We start from the raw sequence: 20367 nt of genomic DNA, 5'->3' as shown, positions 1-20367 counted from the left end.
ACAGACCCTGGTGAAAGTTTGTCGTTTGTGAAGTCCAGGGATGGCTGATGTGCAGTGAGTCTCCATCCCTAGCAGGGTCTCCAGCAAGTTTGAAGAATTAATTGACCAAGTACTCATTTGCTAAATCCGAATCCCCGTTTGCAGACTGCCCCCCCCCCAAGCAACCAGACAGCAGATTACTGGATGGGCAACCAGTAACAGCCACAAACTGAACACTCCCATGACACGCACAGAACTCTGCTATTACATACTTCACTAAACTGATCAATGCACACAACACATAGCCCAGGGACCTTAGAAACAGCTACTTAAGAACTCTGAAGATGTATTTGGTTAAGCTGCCACCCCAAACCTTAGCTGTGTTCGAATACTCATAATAAACGCAGTATTTGTGACGTGAATTGAGTATATGGTATGCTTATTGGTCATAGTATGGATATAGTTAGAATGCCAAAAGTTCCCTCTCTGGATTTACCAACGGAGGAATCTGACAACGCTCTGGATTTACCAACAGACAATCTGACAACGCTCTGGATTTACCAACGGAGGAATCTGACAACGCTCTGGATTTACCAACGGACAATCTGACAACGCTCTGGATTTACCACTGTTCCCAAGGACAATCTGACAACGCTCTGGATTTACCAACGGACAATCTGACAACGCTCTGGATTTACCAACGGAGGAATCTGACAACGCTCTGGATTTACCAACGGACAATCTGTCAACGCTCTGGATTTACCAACGGAGGAATCTGACAACGCTCTGGATTTACCAACGGAGGAATCTGACAACGCTCTGGATTTACCAACGGAGGAATCTGACAACGCTCTGGATTTACCAACGGAGGAATCTGACAACGCTCTGGATTTACCAACAGACAATCTGACAACGCTCTGGATTTACCAACGGACAATCTGACAACGCTCTGGATTTACCAACGGACAATCTGACAACGCTCTGGATTTACCAACGGAGGAATCTGACAACGCTCTGGATTTACCAACGGACAATCTGACAATGCTCTGGATTTACCAACGGACAATCTGTCAACGCTCTGGATTTACCAACGGAGGAATCTGACAACGCTCTGGATTTACCAACGGACAATCTGACACATCAACGCTCTGGATTTACCAACGGACAATCTGACAACGCTCTGGATTTACCAACGGAGGAATCTGACAACGCTCTGGATTTACCAACGGACAATCTGTCAACGCTCTGGATTTACCAACGGAGGAATCTGACAACGCTCTGGATTTACCAACGGAGGAATCTGACAACGCTCTGGATTTACCAACGGAGGAATCTGACAACGCTCTGGATTTTTCTTGTTACTTACCAACGGAGGAATCTGACAACGCTCTGGATTTACCAACGGACAATCTGACAACGCTCTGGATTTACCAATGGAGGAATCTGTCAACGCTCTGGATTTACCAACGGACAACCTGACAACGCTCTGGATTTACCAACGGAGGAATCTGACAACGCTCTGGATTTACCAACGGACAATCTGACAACGCTCTGGATTTACCAACGGACAATCTGACAACGCTCTGGATTTACCAACGGAGGAATCTGACAACGCTCTGGATTTACCAACGGACAATCTGTCAACGCTCTGGATTTACCAACGGAGGAATCTGACAACGCTCTGGATTTACGAACGCCCAGAGCGCACTTTGAATTTATGAAAACACCCGAAATCGCATTTGTTATGCAAACAGGCTAGCAAGAGGTATCATAGCAACAGCATCAACTTCACGGTAGACAGGAGAAGCTCTAGTTACCGAAACGATACCGTTCATTTACATTATACTAAAATGAACTAATAGTATGTAGTATATACTCATTAAGTATGTAGTATACAGTATGTTGGTATGGGTATTCGAACAGGGCTCCTGTCTTTGTAGTATTGTTGTTTTGTATATATTGCATATTTTACATTGTATTATATTAAAAGTGTTTTGCTAGTTTAGGATTTCACTATTTTATCATTATTTATGATTGATGATATGATTGTAAATTGGTGTACAGTTTAGTTTAGGACTGCGAGAAACCAATAAAACTTACTACAAAAATAATCTGTACATGCGTTTGGACAAGTGACAGGCAACTTCCAATGTATTCTTCTATGCTACAATGGCGTTCTGCAAACAAATGTTAGAGGTGCATTTTTATTTTTATTTTCTGATGCAGTACATATTCATACAATTAGACATATTTAAATCAAATGAAATATTTGTTAAATAAACCATAAAAAGCAGTAAAGAAAATAGGAATGCAGTACACATTTAAATCATTACACAATTCAGGAAGTGTGCTTCATTTAACAAAGTCTGATGATAACTGACTTGAACGTATGCTACGAATATAACCAAATATTGTTAAATTTGTTGATAATAAACTAATTACAATTATACAAAATGTGCTACTAAAACTACTAACTGATTTACAGTAGTCCTACATGTTCAGTGCCAATGTATTTTTTGAGGTGGTGTGTATAGAGGAATTTAGCAGTAGTTTCGCTTTCTGTTTAGTAATACCTTAGCTTTTGAATTTGTAAACGTTTTGATCAAATATTTTGCATTCCTTTGCACAAATCAATGCATTGCAATTCATACATTTAGGCTACTCCTTGGATTTTTGCCTCGGAATGAATAAACACAAAAAGTAACAAAAGTCGTCGGCCAGCTGGACAGAGATGGCGGAGGGCTGCTGGATGGCGTTGCTGCTGGGCCCCTGGGATCCGGGGGGGCCTCACTTCAGGGGGATCTAGAAAGGAATACAGAAAAAGAGGGTGATTTTTAGAAAGAGGGGTCGATGGGTTATTAACTGATTTTGAACCAATTACCTTGTTATCCTGGTCTGACCGCTCCGCCTCCTGTTCCGGCTCCTGGTTCTGGTCCTGCTGTTTGGTGTTAGTTGGTCTCACAATCCAGGCTTTGAGGTTGAGTTGTGGGATACGGTTGCAGTTGATGATACCGTTGGTCTTACGATTGGGGATCTTGAAGGGGTTACTGGTGACTTTTAGAATGCCAGTGTTGTCACACATGATCCGAGCTAGAGAGGCACAACTAAGGGCAGCCCTCTGTGCCGAGGTAAAGACGCCCGGGTTTTCATACCACAGCCTGTGGATCAACAAGCATGATGAGGACATGAAACACACATGCATACTCTGACTGACAAACAACCACTCCCTCACACTCAAAGACGCAAGCTCGCACACACACAGACACACACACACCTGTCTCCCTGGCGAATCCTCTGGAACTGGGTGGCTATGAGGCAGGCGAAGAGAGGCCCGACGCGGCCTCCTTGTACAAAGGGTTCAGCCACGCCCCCCATCCACACGTCAATGTTAGCTGGGGTGCCGTAGAGCTGCAGTAGTCTGCGGGCCAAGTCTTTGTTGTTCAGAACCACAGCCAGCTGAGTCTGGTTCGTAGGAGTTGAGAGTCCACAGAATTTACGCCAAGCATTGTAGCCTAGGTTGGGTGACAGAAAGAAAATAATTAGTGCATGGAACAGATTGATAGAGCTATATTGAGGAAGAGAGAAAGATGAAGGACATTTTAGAGTTGGTGTTTACATGCGTAAAGGATCAACTGTAATATGAGTATAACGGTATAGATGTATTTATCTGTGGTATCAGTATAGTTTGTAGAGGGGATAAGGCAGGTGTGTACCAGGCAGGCCATGGTCACGTCCACGCTGCATGTTGAGGGAGCCCAGGTCCAGAGCCAGGTGTTGTACGAACTGGAAGAGTCTCTCCCTCAGAGCGTCCACCATCATGTGATTCTGGGTGTTCAGCTTAGCAGGCCGACCCACCAGACCTCGGATCAGAGGGTCGATGCCACCTGAAAAAGGATAGAGAGAGAACTGAATATTTAAATGTTTATCCTTTTGTACCATCAAAGTGAATTAGTTAGCAATTGGCAAGGGGTCTACATAGCATCCCTATGATTATCTCCCACCACTCACCCTCAAACACCAGCCTCCAGGGGGTGAAGAAGGCCTTGAACAGAGGCACACTGGGGAACTTGGCATGTTCCTTGTAGTTGCTATCCAGGCGGGACAACATGGGCTGGATGGCCAGGTGGGCAAAGCGGTAGGCTGCTGTAGCAAACACGTTGGCAATGCTGGGATCAATCTTCTCATTGTAGCCAGGGTAACGGCCGAGCTGGCGGGACATGGTGTCTGGGCCCACAATGTGCGGCAGGTAGTGCCGGAACACAAACACCTAGGAGGGATTGAAAGGAAGAGCGAGAGAGAGACACACATTTGTAGATGTGTATGTGATAGGGAAGCTGTGTCTGTGAGAATATTCAGGAATATTTACGTGTAAGAATGAGAAGCAGAGTGAAAGAGAGTGTGTGTTAGAGAGTATACACTGGACGAGTAGTGGAGAGAAGGAACTCACACCCTGAGTATCAGTGATGTGTGTCTATTTGTGGTACCTGGGTGTAGGCACCCATGATCTTACGGGCCTCCTGATAGAGTGTGTCAGCATCCCATTGTGGGTTGAGACGACGCAGGGCACGGGCCAGACGGTTGTGCTCACGCATGAACATTGTATGAATAGATGTCAAGGCTATGTTCTCATCCACACGGGCATCACCTGGCAGACAGAGAATGACTTGTCTGTCTGTGTCTGGGCAGCTATTGTACATGACGTTTAAAGAATTTATTTAATTAAAATGTGAAGTTACTGGAAGAAAATGTTGAGCAGTGGCCTCATTCTGATCTTTAGACTAACTTAAATATACTGTACATTGGTCTATACTCCTCAAACAAACAGAGTTAAAATGCTAACCTGCAATGAAGCAAAAGGGGGTGCAACTCAGTATTAAGAAGATGGTCTACTCTTCAGACAAACAAAGTTAAAAGGCTAACCTGCAATGAAGCAGGGCACCTCCTTGGCATTGGTTTGGTTGGTGACTCTCTGACGGGTGGCACACATGTTACCCGTCACTTTCGTGAAGGGCAGCAGTTCACGCCCATTGTCTGTGAACTGTTTGTTGACACGCAGCAGGCCCCCATCGTTGGTAAGGTCCCGGAGGTCACGCGCCAACCCCTCCTCAGAGCCGTACACCTGCCCCAAGTCCAGGAAGGCCGTAAGGGTATTGATCTGCTCCCTCTTGTTGGCCACGCCACCGAAATTGAAAGCAGACTCTCCTGTGCCGCACACGGGCGCTGATCGGAAGACTGGGATGCAGCTGTCTCGGCCAGTGGGCAAGCGTGGGTCTCTGGGAGGAATCTGGTCATGGAGGAAATAACAGATGTTGAAGACCTAATAATCCATGGACCATGGATAGAAAAGGGCAAGATATACAGAGATGGCTGTATAGTCGTAGTGCTGTAAGTCAAGGCTGTGGGATGTGATGGTGAGAGCGATGACTGACCTGGATGGGGAAACAGGGCTCGGAGCGTTCACAGCTCTCGTCACAGTCCAGGCCGTTGCTGTAGGAGCGAATGCTGGGGGAGAAGGGCGTGAACGTTAGGTCATGGTCGTTCCACTGGCCAAAGAGGGTGACCATGTGTGTGTACTTGCTATCGCACTTAACACCAGCATCATTGGTTGCCAGGATACGGTTAGAGACCTCCCTTACCTGCAAACACAAAGGGAAGGAGAGAAAGAGGACAGAGGGAGAAGGATAAATACAATTATGTTACTTCATACATAACTTGTGGTAACATAGTAGCAGTTATTCCCACTATATTTTTTGTCATCATACCAGAGGGAGCATAAAGTTGTTGAAGCGTGTGTTTCGGTCCCAGCCTTTGGGTCGAGAGATCCCATCGTCATACTGAGCAGGCAGCCATCGAGTGAAGGGTGTATTTGAGGCTCCAAGACGAGGGTACTTCCTGATAAGCATGAAGAAAATACACAGAAACTTCACTTGAGAAACTCAAGGGATATGGCTACATCTCCTGAGGCCTATGCACTCAGCCGACCTCAGACAGTGTACATTAACATGAACTTCCCTTTACATTCCACCCTACACAACTTCTATGTGCAAGGCTTTCAGATTGTTGCGTGAAGTATTAAATGCGCCATGGGGCGGCAGCGTAGCCTAGTGGTTAGAGTGTTGGACTTGTAACCGAAAGGTTGCAAGTTCAAATCCCCGAGCTGACAAGGTACAAATCTGTTGTTCTGCCCCTGAACAGGCAGTTAACCCACTGTTCCTAGGCCGTCATTGAAAATAAGAATTTGTTCTTAACTGACTTGCCTAGTAAAATTAAAAATGCCCTGGTGCTCTTACAGGTTGTTGCAGATGCTAGTAGCTGTGCGGTACTTGTTAATGTTGGGTGTGGTGTGGCAGGAGGGTTTGCTGACACGAGCTGCACAGCCAGTTACCCGGACGATGGTGTCTAGCTCCTCAGGTGTGAGCAGGTCTGAGAAACAAGAGAGAGGGATAACAAAGACTTGTACGTGTACTTATTACAACAGTGCGTGTCTGTATCTGAGTGAATATGTATTCTGAATTCCTCACTGAGTGAGTGTGTGTGTATGTATGACGGTGTGTGATTGACTGACCTGTTGCGTTGAGCGGTGTGTATTACGTTTGCGTTGAGCAACCTGTGTGTGCTGTGGACTTTCTCATGGATCAGTCTCAAGGTGTTCTCCAGGTAGTCTGCCGACCGTACAGCAGAGCGTGTGTCCCTGGCAGGCTGCTTCAGGAGATGCAGGACATCTGAGGGCCTGGTGGACTGCCCACGCACTCTCTCCAGACTCCTGACAAAAAGATGAAGTTATGAACAGAAACATGCTCCTGAAGTTGAATAAAATCTCAGTACAGAGGCAGATTTAGTACTAATGCCATAGAAATGTAATTAAATGTTTAACAGATGGCCCTCTTCCCTTCATCAAAAATAAAATACAAATCTGAAAAATGTAAAAGTTTTACTGAAAAATTACATGGTTATGGCAAAAAAATTCAGTCCTAATTCTTCCATTGAAAATATACACAGCTTCCTCTCTGATTGTGACAGAACTATACCTCTTTTCGGCTCCCTCAAGAGGCTAGTATTTCTTGATTAGGTTGCTCAGTGTTGAAATAAGAAGTTAACACGAGGGTCTATAATTTTTTTTCTCTAGCCTCACTTTTCATTAAATCTGTATGGCCTAATCATTAGAAATGATAGGAAATTGAAATGATTAAAACCATTATTTTCTAAAGGAAATACAAAATAAAGAGGAATAAGAAAGACTTCCCTAGTGCAAATCCATCTGTTCGACTGAGTGAGACAATTATGCTAAATTTTAATTTTACCTTTATTTAACCAGGCAAGTCAGTGAAGAACACATTCTTATTTTCAATGACGGCCTGGGAACAGTGGGTTAACTGCCTGTTCAGGGGCAGAACGACAGATCTGTACCTTGTCAGCTCAGGGGTTTGAACTCACAACCTTCCGGTTACTAGTCCAACGCTCTAACCACTAGGCTACCCTGCCACCCCAATGCACACAGTGACACTAGTGCTGCTATCTACAAAGACAATTGTCAGATTCACTCACTTTTCTCTGGAGTACTTGTAAGCTTCATCTACGAGTCTCTTTGCCTCCTCCACTGAACTTTGAATGAATGGGCTACTCAAGCTTTCCTCTGTAGACAGATCTGGCTGGCTGAACATCAGGCACAACCCCAATGCCAGGAGGGAGGGAAACGGCTTCATCTCTGAAAAACAAAAAGGGGTTCATCAGATCATCTTTTGAAAAACCATGCTGCACTCTGAAATGTCATGTGGCCCGTAGCTGTTTTTCAGATTGTGTGAGAGAGAACTTTTCACAAAATACTACTTTTACACAATATTAATAACAGATTCATAGCACATGGATCAGAATTACCATGTATAACAGAGAAAAAAAATGGAACCTGATTAATAGACAAGATTGAAACATACTGCATAAAAAGTGTATACAATTGTCTTACCTTTGTTTTAACCACTGTGGTTGTGAAGTCTTGTTGAGAAGTCAACACTTGCCTGAAGATGTATGGTGCTCTCTCTAACTATTCTATTTATAGATAATTTTGCAAAGCCTCGCTTCCTGTCATCTGTCATTTCTGAGGTGTCTGACTGAATTATGCACAGTGCCTTCAGAAAGTATTCATACCCCTTGATTTATTCCACATTTTGTTGTGTTACAGCCTGAATTCAATCTACAATCTGCCCATCTACACACAATACCCCATAATGACAAAGTGAAAACATTGTCACGATCGTCGTATGGAGGGGACCAAAGCGCAGGGTGGTGTGAATACATTCTTTATTGAATGAAGAACACTTAAACAAAAAACAACAAAACGATTAAGATGAACGTGACCGCTATATAAACAATGTGCAAACATGCAACATAACATGGACAATAACCCACGAAATACCCAAAGAAGATGGCTGCCTAAATATGGTTCCCAATCAGAGACAACGATAAACACCTGCCTCTAATTGAGAACCAATCTAGGCAACCATAGACCAACATAAACACCTAGATGAAATCAACCCCATAAATCTACAAAAAACCCTAGACAGTACAAACACCCTAGAATAAGACAAAACACACATATCCCCCATGTCACACCCTGACCTAACCAAAATAGTAAAGAAAACAAAGAATACTAAGGTCAGGGCGTGACAGTACGCCCCCACAAAGGTGCGGACTCCGGCCGCAAAACCTAATCTAAAGGGGAGGGTCCAGGTGGGCCTCTTTCCCGGTGTCGGCTCGGGTGCTGGACGTGGACTCCACTCCACCTTAGTCTTAGTCCACTTTTGTGGCCTCCTAGGAACGGCGACCCTCGCCGCCAACCTAGGACTGGCAACCCTATTAAAAGGGCCCCACTGGACTGAGGGGCAGCTCCGGACTGAGGGGCAGCTCCGGACTGAGGGGCAGCTCCGGACTGAGGGGCAGCTCCGGACTGAAGGGCAGCTCCGGACTGAAGGGCAGCTCCGGACTGAAGGGCAGCTCCGGACTGAAGGGCAGCTCCGGACTGAAGGGCAGCTCCTGGCTGGCTGACGGCTCTGGCAGCTCCTGGCTGGCTGACGGCTCTGGCAGCTCCTGGCTGGCTGGCGGCTCAGGACAGACGGGCGGCTCTGGCGGCTCAGGACAGACGGGCGGCTCTGGCGGCTCAGGACAGACGGGCGGCTCTGGCGGCTCAGGACAGACGGGCGGCTCTGGCGGCTCAGGACAGACGGGCGGCTCTGGCGGCTCAGGACAGACGAGGCGCACTGTAGGCCTGGTGCGTGGTGCCGGCACTGGTGGTACTGGGCCGAGGACACGCACCCCAGGGCGAGTGCGGGGAGGAGGAACAGGGAGAACTGGGCTCTGGCGACGCACAGGAAGCCCGGTGCGGGGGGCTGCCAGAGGAGGGCTGGTGCGTGGAGATGGCACCGGATAGACCGGACCGAGAAGGCGCACTGGAGATCTGGAGCGCCGAGCCTGCCCAACCTTACCTGGTTGAATGCTCCTCGTAGCCAGGCCAGTGCGGCGAGGTGGAATAGCCCGCACTGGGCTGTGAAGGTGAACCAGGGACACCATGCGTAAGGCTGGTGCCATGAATGCCGGCCCGAGGAGACGCACTGGAGACCAGATGCGTAGAGTCGGCTTCATGGCACCTGGCTCGACGCCCACTCTAGCCCGGCCGATACGAGGAGCTGGAATGTACTGCATCGGGCTATGCACACGCACCGGGGACACCGTGCGCTCCACCGCATAACACGGTGCCTGCCCGGTACAACACCCTCTCTCTCCACGGTAGCAGGTCTCCTACCTGACTTCGCCACACTCCCCGTGTGCCCTCCCCCAATAAATTTTTGGGGCTGCCACTCGGGCTTCCAGCCGCGCCGCTGTGCCGCCTGCTCATACCGGCGCCTCTCTGCTTTCGCTGCCTTCAACTCTGCTTTGGGACGGCGATATTCCCCTGGCTTTGCCCAGGGTCCTTTGCAGCCCAGAATCTACTCCCAAGTCCTTTGATTGCTGCTGCTGTCCGTTACCACGCTGCTTGGTCCAATGTTGGTGGGTTATTCTTTCACGATTGTTGTATGGAGGGGACCAAAGCGCAGCGTGGTGTGAATACTTTCTTATTTATTGAATGAAGAACAAGAAGAACACTTAAACAAAACGATTAAGACGAACGTGACCGCTATATAAACAATGTGCAAACGTGCAACATAACATGGACAATAACCCACGAAATACCCAATGAAGATGGCTGCCTAAATATGGTTCCCAATCAGAGACAACCATAAACACCTGCCTCTAATTGAGAACCAATCTAGGCAACCATAGACTAACATAAACACCTAGATGAAAACAACCCCATAAATCTACAAAAACCCCTAGACAGTACAAACACACTAGAATAAGACAAAAACACACATATTACCCATGTCACACCCTGACCTAACCAAAATAATAAAGAAAACAAGAATACTAAGGTCAGGGCGTGACAAACATGTTTTTAGAAATGTTTTAAAATGTATTGAAAATGAAATATTAGAAATATCTCATTTCCATACAGTAAATATTCACACCTCTGAGTCAATACTTTGTAGAAGCACCTTTGGTGCATCTGTTAGTCTTTTACATCTGTTAGTCTTTTTGGGTACGTTTTTAAGAGCTTTGCACACCTAGATTGTATGATATTTGCCCATTATTCATTTAAAAATTCTGCAAGCTTTGTCAAGTTGATTGTTGATCATAGCTAGACAGCCATTTCAAGTCTTGCCATAGATTTTCAAGCAGATTTAAGTCAAAACTGTAACTAGGCCACTCAGCAACGTTCAATGTCGTCTTGGTGACAAGCATAGCCACAATATCATGCAACCACCACCATGCTTGAAAATATGAAGAGTGGTACTCAGTGATGTGTTGTGTTAGATTTGCCCCAAACATAACGCTTTGTATTCAGGACATAAAGTTTATTTCTTTGCCATATTTTTTGCAATTTTACTTTAGTGACTATTTGATCATGGTATTTGATTCCCTGCAGGATGATTGTCTTGCTGTAGCAAGCTGGCTCAAATTAAGATCCTACATCTATGTATGGCTTTAGTCTGTTGTCATCATGCTTTTGCTTAATGTTGTTTCCACACAGAAACTTTTACTTGAGAAGCGGCCTACATAGGGAAGTAAGACCATTAACTCTTAACATGACTAAGGTAATTGACATGACTAAGGTAATTGACATGGCCAAGGTAATTAACATGACTAAGGTATTTGACATGGCCAAGGTAATTAACATGGCCAAGGTAATTAACATGACTAAGGAAATTAACATGACCAAGGTGATTAACATGATACGGTAATTAACATGACAAAGGTAATTAAATGATGGCGGTAATTTACATGACAAATGTAATTAACATGACTAAGGTAATTAGCATGACTAATGTAATTTGAAATAAAACAGCCACACCAATGCTTTGGACCTGGTTAAGAAATTGAAACATTTTCATCCTGATTTCAGAGAGTGACACTTATTGATGTTATCATATGGAAGGTGCCAAGACTTAGTAGTTTCTTCATTCGGTAAAGTTACATTAGCCTAGACTCACAGGGGTATTCAACTCTTACTCTACGAGGTCCAGAGCGTGCTGGTTTTCTGTTCTATCTGATAATTAATTGCACCCACCTATTGTGCCAGGTCTAAATCAGTCCCTGATTAGAGGGGAACAATGAAAACAAGCAGTGGAACCGGCTTCGAGGTCCAGAGTTGAGTTTTAGGGGTAGAGGATACTTGGCACCATCACACATGAAGAAGAATTTATGGTATGTCTTTTTTCAAGCCAAGATACTATCAGTATAGAGTAGAAGAAGTCAACACACCATGAAAATAATGTAGCTATCTTAGTTATTCGTGATGCAAGGGTTGACTCATAACCCGCAGTCGGTCAGGTTTAGGGTCATAAACTATTATGTGGATGAAGGGCGGGTGGGTGGCGGCTGGGTTGAATAAAGAGAAAACAATACCTTTAAAAAATCCATAAATGTATCATTTTTATGCAATTTATAGGCTACATTGAGGTTTTTCTTTCATTATTTTAGGCTAACTGGCATTAGTACGTAAGCCTACACATTCTTAGGGCCTAAAGGCGTTGAATGCTTTCCAGTCGAAACAGTTCAGAAGAGATTGTACTTATATTATGATGACATGTTGTGACATTATTGTTCGTTTAGGACTTCAGGCACACACCATTTTTTCTTGGACCAACCCGAAGTCGGTAGCTGAAGTCTAAGACCATTTCTTTGCTGATTGGTGAACAGTAGGGATTCTTCAGTAAAGTCTTTGTCATTCAACAAGAGATGACTCATTTTCATGCACATTTTTAATTGAGAAATACTGCACATAACATCTTAGATGTAAAATTGCACGACTAAGATCTCTGCAAAAACGTCAAAATTAATGACAGATTTCTTGAGTAGTTTAGATTACTTATGACGTCATCTCAAAATAAAAAAACAATACTATTGCCGCTTCTTTCTCTCTCGGGAGTATGCTAGCACACTCCTTGGGTTTGCATAGCTGACTTCGGCTAGCCGCCAGCCGAACTGAAGCATGCCTTAAATGTAGGCTATGTGCACCAAATATCCTACAATGCTTTAGGGAATGGGCAGAAAAAGTTCAAGTTGATCAAGAGGGGACAATGTCAGAGTTTAATTCAATAATAGAAAAGCTGTGAAATGGAGAGTTAAAAATAAAGAGAGGGAATGCCATGAAAGTGATTGTAAAATATTTGGTGAAGTGGTAAAAGAGATGATAGCAGTGCCAGCTATGTTATATGTGATGGTTGTGAGGGCTAAACAAAGTATACAGTCACAACAGGAGGACTTCAAATAGGCCTATGGCACAGCAAGGGAACTGTATGTAGGGGAACTGTATGTAGGGGAACTGTATGTAGGGAAACTGTATGTAGGGAACTGTATGTAGCCTACTGTTCAGATGGGTTAAATGGAAACTGAAATTTGGACACTGACTGTAGGTCTATAACCTCTCACATTGCCTTAATATTAACTCCTGCAGAATTATACATTTCTTGCATAAAATGATACACCAAATGGAGGCAAAATTTGGAATTGGGAACAGGAGTGGGAGAAAGATGATTGATTTCTTTCAGCATCTTGCAAAGAATGCAAATACACAGTTAGATACCATCTGCAGAGGTGCTACCTTTATCAACATCATAAATGCTGATAGTAGACTATTTCAACCACACAAACTAGTCTATGCATCCAAGCCGAACGTAAATCTTATCAGAAACATGTTGCATCATTTTTACAGCTTTCTATCTCCTTACAACCGGTCAAAACTTTGCACGGAAAATCATCATTTTCTTTTAGTTATTGCATTTTGTCACCAGGCCTTTGCTCCGTGAAAGAAGCAGAGATGACAGAGAACTTTACAAGTGTCAACTGGATTGTAGCATTCATTCTATTGATTTATGACATTGTTCTGGTATTAATATGGAGTTGGTCCTCCCTTTGCTGCTATAATAGCCTCTACTCTTCTTGGAAGGCTTTCCACTAGATGTTGAGACTTGCTTCCATTCAGCCACAAGGGCATTAGTGAGGTTGGGCGATTAGGCTTGACTCGTAGTCTGCGTTCCAATTCATCCCAAAGGTGTTCGATGGGGTTGATGTCAGGGCTCTGTGCGGGCAAGTCAAGTTCTTCCACACCGATCTCGACAAACCATTTCTGTATGGAACTCGCTTTGTGCACGGGGGCATTGTCATGCCTAAACAGGAAAGGGCCTTCCTCAAACTGTTGCCACAATGTTGGAAGCCCAGAATCGTCTAGAATGTCATTGTATGCTGTAGTGTTAAGATTTCTGTTCACTGGAACTAAGGGCCTTAGCCCGAACAATGAAAAACAGCCCCAGACCATTATGGCTCCTCCACCAAACTTTACAGTTGGCACTATGCATTCGGGCATGTAGCATTCTCCTGGCATCTGCCAAACCCAGATTTTTACACGGTATGCATTTCCACTTCACAATAACAGCACTTACAGTTGACCGAAAGTTTGACTAACTGACTTGTTGTAAAGGTGGTATCCTATGACAGTGCCACATTGAAAGTCACTGAGCTCTTCAGTAAGGCCATTCTACTGTCAATGTTTGTCTATGGAGATTACATGGCCGTGTGCTCGATTTTGTATACCTGTCAGCAACGGGTGCGGTTAAAGTAGCTGAATCTGCTAATATGAAGAGGTGTCCACGTACTCTTGTATATATAGTGTATATAAACCCTGGATTGTTGATGCTATGTATTGGCCAGTGAGAGGCTTTGAAGGTACCGATTGGTCATATTGGCACCATAGCCGTGGGAAGTAGGGGTGATGAGGGTGCTCCAGCACCCCCTAAAAAATGTGAATTACAAAATTATATATATATATTTTATTAATTATTTTATTTTTTAAAAAGTAGTGCACTGGACCTTTACTAGTTTTGTACTAGCAGACCAGCATAGCTTCTGTAGCAAGGGATACTTTTTTCTCAGCACCCCTCCTCACCCGGTGAGAAAATATTTTTTTTAAATCGCAGCACCCTCAGTCCCAAATTATATACAGTGCATTCAGAAAGTATTCAGACCCCTTGACTCTTTCCACGTTTTGTTACATTACAGTCTTATTCTTTAATTGATTAAATTGGTTTTCTCATCAATCTACACACACCCTATAATATAACCAAACAAAAACAGGTTTTTAGCAATGTTTGCTAATTTATAAAAAAAACTGCAATATCACATTTACAAAGTATTCAGACCATTTATTCAGTTTGTTGAAGCACCTTTGGCAGCGATTACAGCCTCGAGTCTTCTCGGGTATGATGCTACAAGCTTGGCACACCTGTATTTGGGGAGTTTCTACCATTAGTCTCTGCAGATCCTCTCAAGCTCTGTCAGGTTGTATGGGGACCGTTGCTGCACAGCTATTTTCAGGTCTCTCCAGAGCTGTTTGATCGTGTTCAAGTCTGGGCTCTGGCTGGGCCACTCAATGACATTCGGAGACTTGTCCCGAAGCCACTTATCCCGAAGCCACGTGCTTAAGGTTGTTGTCCTGTTGGAAGGTGAACCTTCACCCCAGTCTGAGGTCCTGAGCACTTTGGAGCAGGTTTTCATCAAGGATCTCTCTGTACTTTGCACCGTTCATCTTTGCCTTGATCCTGACTAGACTCCTAGTCCCTGCCGCTGAAAAACATCCCCACAGCATGATGCTGCCACCACCGAGCTTCACTGTAGGGATGGTGCCAGGTTTTCTCCAGATGTGACACTTGGCATTCAGGCCAAAGAGTTGAATCTGGGTTTCATCAGACCAGAGAATCTTGTTTCTCATGGTGTGAGAGTTTTTAGGTGCCTTTTGGCAAATTCCAAGCAGGCTGTCATATGCCTTTTACAGAGGAGTGGCGTCGGTCTGGCCATTCTGCCATAAAGGCCTGATTGGTGGAGTGCTGCAGAGATGGTTGTCCTTCTGGAAGGTTTTCCCATCTCAACAGAGGAACTCTAGAGCTCTGCCAGAGTGACCATCTGGTTCTTGGTCACCTCCCTGACCAAGGCCCTTCTCCCCCGATTGCCTAGGTTGGCTAGCGTGCCAGCTCTAGGAAGAGTCTTGGTGGTTCCAAGCCTCTTCCATTTAAGAATGATGGAGGCCACTGTGTTCTTGGGGATCTTCAATGCTGCAGACATTTTTTGGTACCCTTCCCCAGATCTGTGCCTTGACACTGTCCTGTCTCGGAGCTCTATGGACAATTCCTTCCACCTCACGGCTTGGTTTTTGCTCTGATATGCACTGTCAACTGTGGGACCTTATGTAGACAGGTGTGTGCCTTTCCAAATCATGTCCAATCAATTGAATTTACCACAGGTGGACTCCAATCAAGTTGTAGAAACATCTGAAGGATGATCAATTGAAACAGGAGGCAACTGAGCTCAATTTTAAGTCTCATAGCAATTGGTCTGAATACTTATGTAAATAAGGTGTCATTTATTTTCAAAATAATTTGCAAACATTTCTTAAAACCTGTTTTCGCTTCGTCATTATGTCTAGATTTCTGAGGGAAAAATGTATTTAATTCATTTTAATCAATTTTAGAGCAAGGCTGTAACGTAACAAAATGTGGAAAAAGTCAAGAGGTCTGAATACTTTCCGAAGGCACTGTACTTCCCACGGCTATGATTGACACTCCCCAGAAGAAGTAGTCCTCTGCAATGTTTGAATGACATTTTTCATAAACAAAATAACCTGTATTTAAGTATGATTTTGATGTCTCTCCAGAGCTGTTAGATGGGAGATTAACATTAGAACTTTAAAAAATAATACTTTAAGGAAAATGTTTTAAACATAGTTCTTATTTGTTTTTATGTTTAGCTCACATAATATAATTTACAAGTGTCTGTATTAGATAACATTTGTCAAAAACAAATGTAGACAGTAATAAATGCATTTCTATATCTTCCATAATATGTTTTTTAATGGTTAGGGAGTGCCTAGATGGAGGTGCGGTGTCTTCAAAACGGTGTCTTCAAAACCCCCTATAAACCCCCTAGTCATAGTGTATATACAAATCATTGGTTATTAGCAATTGCAGGCAGGTGCGTGTGAACAGCTGACCAGTGTACCACAATTAGTTACATCATTTTTATGTTAATTTTCTGATGCAGTTTTTATTTATGCAATAAAACACACAAATACAGTATTTCATTCAAATAAAATATTAGAAAAATAAACCATAAAAAAATACATATTTGGATACAGATGCAGTACACAATTGAATCAGTACAAAAGTGTGTGCAGCACAAAAAGTGTGCAGAATCTTTCATTTAAAAAGTCTGGTCATAACTGACTTGAACATAGGCTAGGAATATAACCTAATACAGTTACAGTCGTTGATAATAAACAAATTATATTTTTGAGGAATTCAGCAGTTTCTGTTTACTAATACATTTACTTTATAAAGTTAAAACTTTTTGCTATTTTTTCTTCTGTTTGCATTCTTTCACACAACTCAAATACATGACCATTCTTACAGCACTCCTTGATTTTTTTGTTGTCATAGAATAAATCAACAACACCTAAAACACCAAGTGATCAGTTTGCAGAATGCAAAGAAATCCTTTTTAAATCCTGTTCAAAATGACAAGAAGCCTTACTACTGTAGTTAATTGACCTTGTGCATCAGATTTCCTGAGAATTAGCTGGTTGACGGAAGGGCATTGACACAACTGATTGTTACGCCACAGGTCCGCTCTACGAAGCGCTGTGCAGAAGAAGGGAAAAGTGGTAGATACCAGGTATTGTGCAGGTGGTTAATAACGCCCCTGACTCTGTGTTGTAAACAACCTGGCAGACTACTGTAACGTTGTTAAGTGTGAGGAAGTTGTCGGCCAGCTGGACAGAGAAGACAGAGAGCTGCTGGGTTCTTGGGGTCCGGGGGGCCTCACATCAGGGGATCTAGAAAGGAATACAGAAAAAGAGGGTGATGTTTGGAGAGGGGGGTGGATGGGTTATTGATGGATTAAATGTCACCTTGGTGCAGAAGTATTGAGTTATTAACTGATGTTGAACCAATTACCTCGTTGTCCTGGTCCGACTAGTGCTGATGCTGTTGTTGTTGTTGCTGTTGCTCCTGATCCTCCTCCTGGTTCTGGTTCTGCTGTCTCTCTCTCCAGGCTCGGAGGTTTAATTGCGGGATACTGTTGCAGTTAATGGGTTTGTTCTTGTCTTCGGGTTGGCTGAATGGATCATTGGACACGACTGTAATGCCAGTGTTGTTACAGATGATCCGAGCCAAAGAGACACGACTCAGGGCAGCCCTCTGTGCAGAGGTAAAGACACCTGGGTTTTCATACCACAGCCTGGGGATCAACAAGCAAGGGACATGAGAAACACGTGCATGCACACTCTGACAAACACATGCTGGAACAACCACTCTCTCTATTTCTCTTGATTTGCTCTCTCGTTCTCTTTATTATTTCTTTCTTTCTCACTCTCCTTCTATTGTTCTTTCTTGCTCGCTCTCCTTCTATCTTTCTTCCTTTCTTTCTTTCTCTCCTATCTTTCTTCCTTCCTTTCTTTCTTCCTCGCTCTCCTTCCTTCCTTCCTTCCTTCCTTATTTCCTTCCTTCCTTTCTTTCTAGCTCTCTCTCTTTCGCTCTCCTTTTCTCTCTCTCTCTCATTCAATTTCATTAAGGGGCTTTATTGGCATGGGAAACATATGTTTCCATTGAAATAGATAATAAACATAAGTGAAATAATAAAAAATGTACAGTAAACATTGCACTCATAAAAGTTCCAAATAATAAAGACATTTCAAATGTCATATTATGTTTCTATACAGAGTTGTAAAGATGTGCAAATAGTTAAAGTATGAAAAGGGAAATAAATAAACATAAATATAGGTTGTATTTACAATGGTGTTTGTTAAAACGGCCAGATTCAGTCAGCTGATTCTAGCCATCCCTTCTCGTTAGTTCTAGTCGGATATCTTAGTCTCCCATTCAGAGGACCCCTACTTTTGTTAGTCTTATTGGTCAAGGTCACGCCAAATACTTATCACCGCATCTCCTTGAGCCTATTAGTGGCCTGATTCCTAGGACTTCAGTTTTAAGAGCTTTGCACACCTAGATTGTATGATATTTGCCCATTATTCATTTAAAAATGTTGCAAGCTTTGTCAAGTTGATTGTTGATCATAGCTAGACAGCCATTTCAAGTCTTGCCATAGATTTTCAAGCAGATTTAAGTCAAAACTGTAACTAGGCCACTCAGCAACGTTCAATGTCGTCTTGGTGACAAGCATAGCCACAATATCATGCAACCACCACCATGCTTGAAAATATGAAGAGTGGTACTCAGTGATGTGTTGTGTTAGATTTGCCCCAAACATAACGCTTTGTATTCAGGACATAAAGTTTATTTCTTTGCCATATTTTTTGCAATTTTACTTTAGTGACTATTTGATCATGGTATTTGATTCCCTGCAGGATGATTGTCTTGCTGTAGCAAGCTGGCTCAAATTAAGATCCAACATCTATGTATGGCTTTAGTCTGTTGTCATCATGCTTTTGCTTAATGTTGTTTCCACACAGAAACTTTTACTTGAGAAGCGGCCTACATAGGGAAGTAAGACCATTAACTCTTAACATGACTAAGGTAATTGACATGGCCAAGGTAATTGACATGGCCAAGGTATTTGACATGGCCAAGGTATTTGACATGGCCAAGGTAATTAACATGACTAAGGATGTCACACATGAAGAACAAGAATTTATGGTATGTCGTATGCCATGTCTGTATGCCATGTTTTTCAAGCCAAGATTCTATCAGTATAGAGTAGAAGAAGTCAACACACCATGAAAATAATGTAGCTATCTTAGTTATTCGTGATGCAAGGGTTGACTCATAACCCGCAGTCGGTCAGGTTTAGGGTCATAAAATATTATGTGGATGAAGGGCGGGTGGGTGGCGGCTGGGTTGAATAAAGAGAAAATAATACCTTAAAAAATTCCATAAATGTATCATTTTTATGCAATTTATAGGCTACATTGAGGTTTTTCTTTCGTTATTTTAGGCTAACTGGCATTAGTATGCAAGCCTACGCATTATTAGGGCCTAAAGGTTCAGAAGAGATTGTACATATATTATGATGACATGTTGTGACATTATTGTTCGTTTAGGACTTCAGGCACACACCATTTTTTCTTGGACCAACCTGAAGTCGGTAGCTGAAGTCTAAGACCATTTCTTTGCTGATTGGAGAACAGTAGGGATTCTTCAGTAAAGTCTTTATTGTCATTCAACGAGAGATGACTCATTTTCATGCACATTTTTAATTGAGAAATACTGCACATACTGCACAGAGAGGGAATGCCATGAAAGTGATGTTTGTAAAATATTTGGTGAAGTGGTAAAAGAGATGATAGCAGTGCCAGCTATGTTATATGTGATGGTTGTGAGGGCTATACAAATTATACAGTCACAACAGGAGGACTTCAAATAGGCCTACGGCACATCAAGGGAACTGTATGTAGGGGAACTGTATGTAGGGGAACTGTTCAGATGGGTTAAATGGAAACTGAAATTTGGACACTGACTGTAGGTCTATAACCTCTCACATCACCTTAATATTAACTCCTGCAGAATTATACATTTCTTGCATAAAATGATACACCAAATGCAGGCAAAATTTGGAATTGGGAACAGGAGTGGAGAAAGATGATTGATTTCTTTCAGCATCTTGCGAAGAATGCAAATACACAGTTAGATACCATCTGCAGAGGTGCTACTTTTATCAACATCATAAAAGCTGATAGCAGACTATTTCAACCACACAAACTAGCCTATGCATCCAAGCCGAACGTAAATCTTATCA

The 20367-nt window shown here is 43.2% G+C and overlaps 1 protein-coding gene and 1 pseudogene across 1 annotated transcript; one reads left to right on the top strand and one right to left on the bottom strand.

The window, feature by feature from the left end:
• The window catches only part of LOC112219410, a 69772-nt pseudogene that overhangs the window by 39104 nt on the left and 10301 nt on the right, over positions 1-20367 (top strand).
• LOC112219409 (eosinophil peroxidase) lies at positions 2189-8043 on the bottom strand. Its single transcript, XM_042302231.1, has 13 exons — positions 7940-8043; positions 7525-7684; positions 6573-6742; positions 6270-6405; positions 5742-5871; positions 5409-5615; positions 4900-5263; positions 4464-4624; positions 3988-4246; positions 3693-3863; positions 3254-3491; positions 2861-3137; positions 2189-2781 (listed from the first exon to the last, which is right to left on the bottom strand). The coding sequence occupies exons 2-13, from the start codon at positions 7680-7682 to the stop codon at positions 2767-2769; spliced, it is 2286 nt and encodes a 761-aa protein (XP_042158165.1). The 5' UTR covers positions 7683-7684; positions 7940-8043; the 3' UTR covers positions 2189-2766.

The sequence above is a fragment of the Oncorhynchus tshawytscha genome, linkage group LG20 (genome assembly GCF_018296145.1).
Source record: "Oncorhynchus tshawytscha isolate Ot180627B linkage group LG20, Otsh_v2.0, whole genome shotgun sequence".
NCBI classification, from domain to species: domain Eukaryota; kingdom Metazoa; phylum Chordata; class Actinopteri; order Salmoniformes; family Salmonidae; genus Oncorhynchus; species Oncorhynchus tshawytscha.
The sequence above is the reverse complement of the archived record's forward strand: the minus strand, read 5'-3'. Positions and strand labels throughout refer to the sequence as shown.

Excerpts from the sequence above, each read along its gene's own strand:
- LOC112219409 (XM_042302231.1), bottom strand. The coding sequence starts at position 7,682 with ATGAAGCCGTTTCCCTCCCTCCTGGCATTGGGGTTGTGCCTGATGTTC. Across the intron at positions 5,264-5,408 it reads AGCCCTGTTTCCCCATCCAG|ATTCCTCCCAGAGACCCACG; the intron begins GTCAGTCATCGC and ends CTCCATGACCAG. Across the intron at positions 3,864-3,987 it reads CTGGAGGCTGGTGTTTGAGG|GTGGCATCGACCCTCTGATC; the intron begins GTGAGTGGTGGG and ends ATCCTTTTTCAG.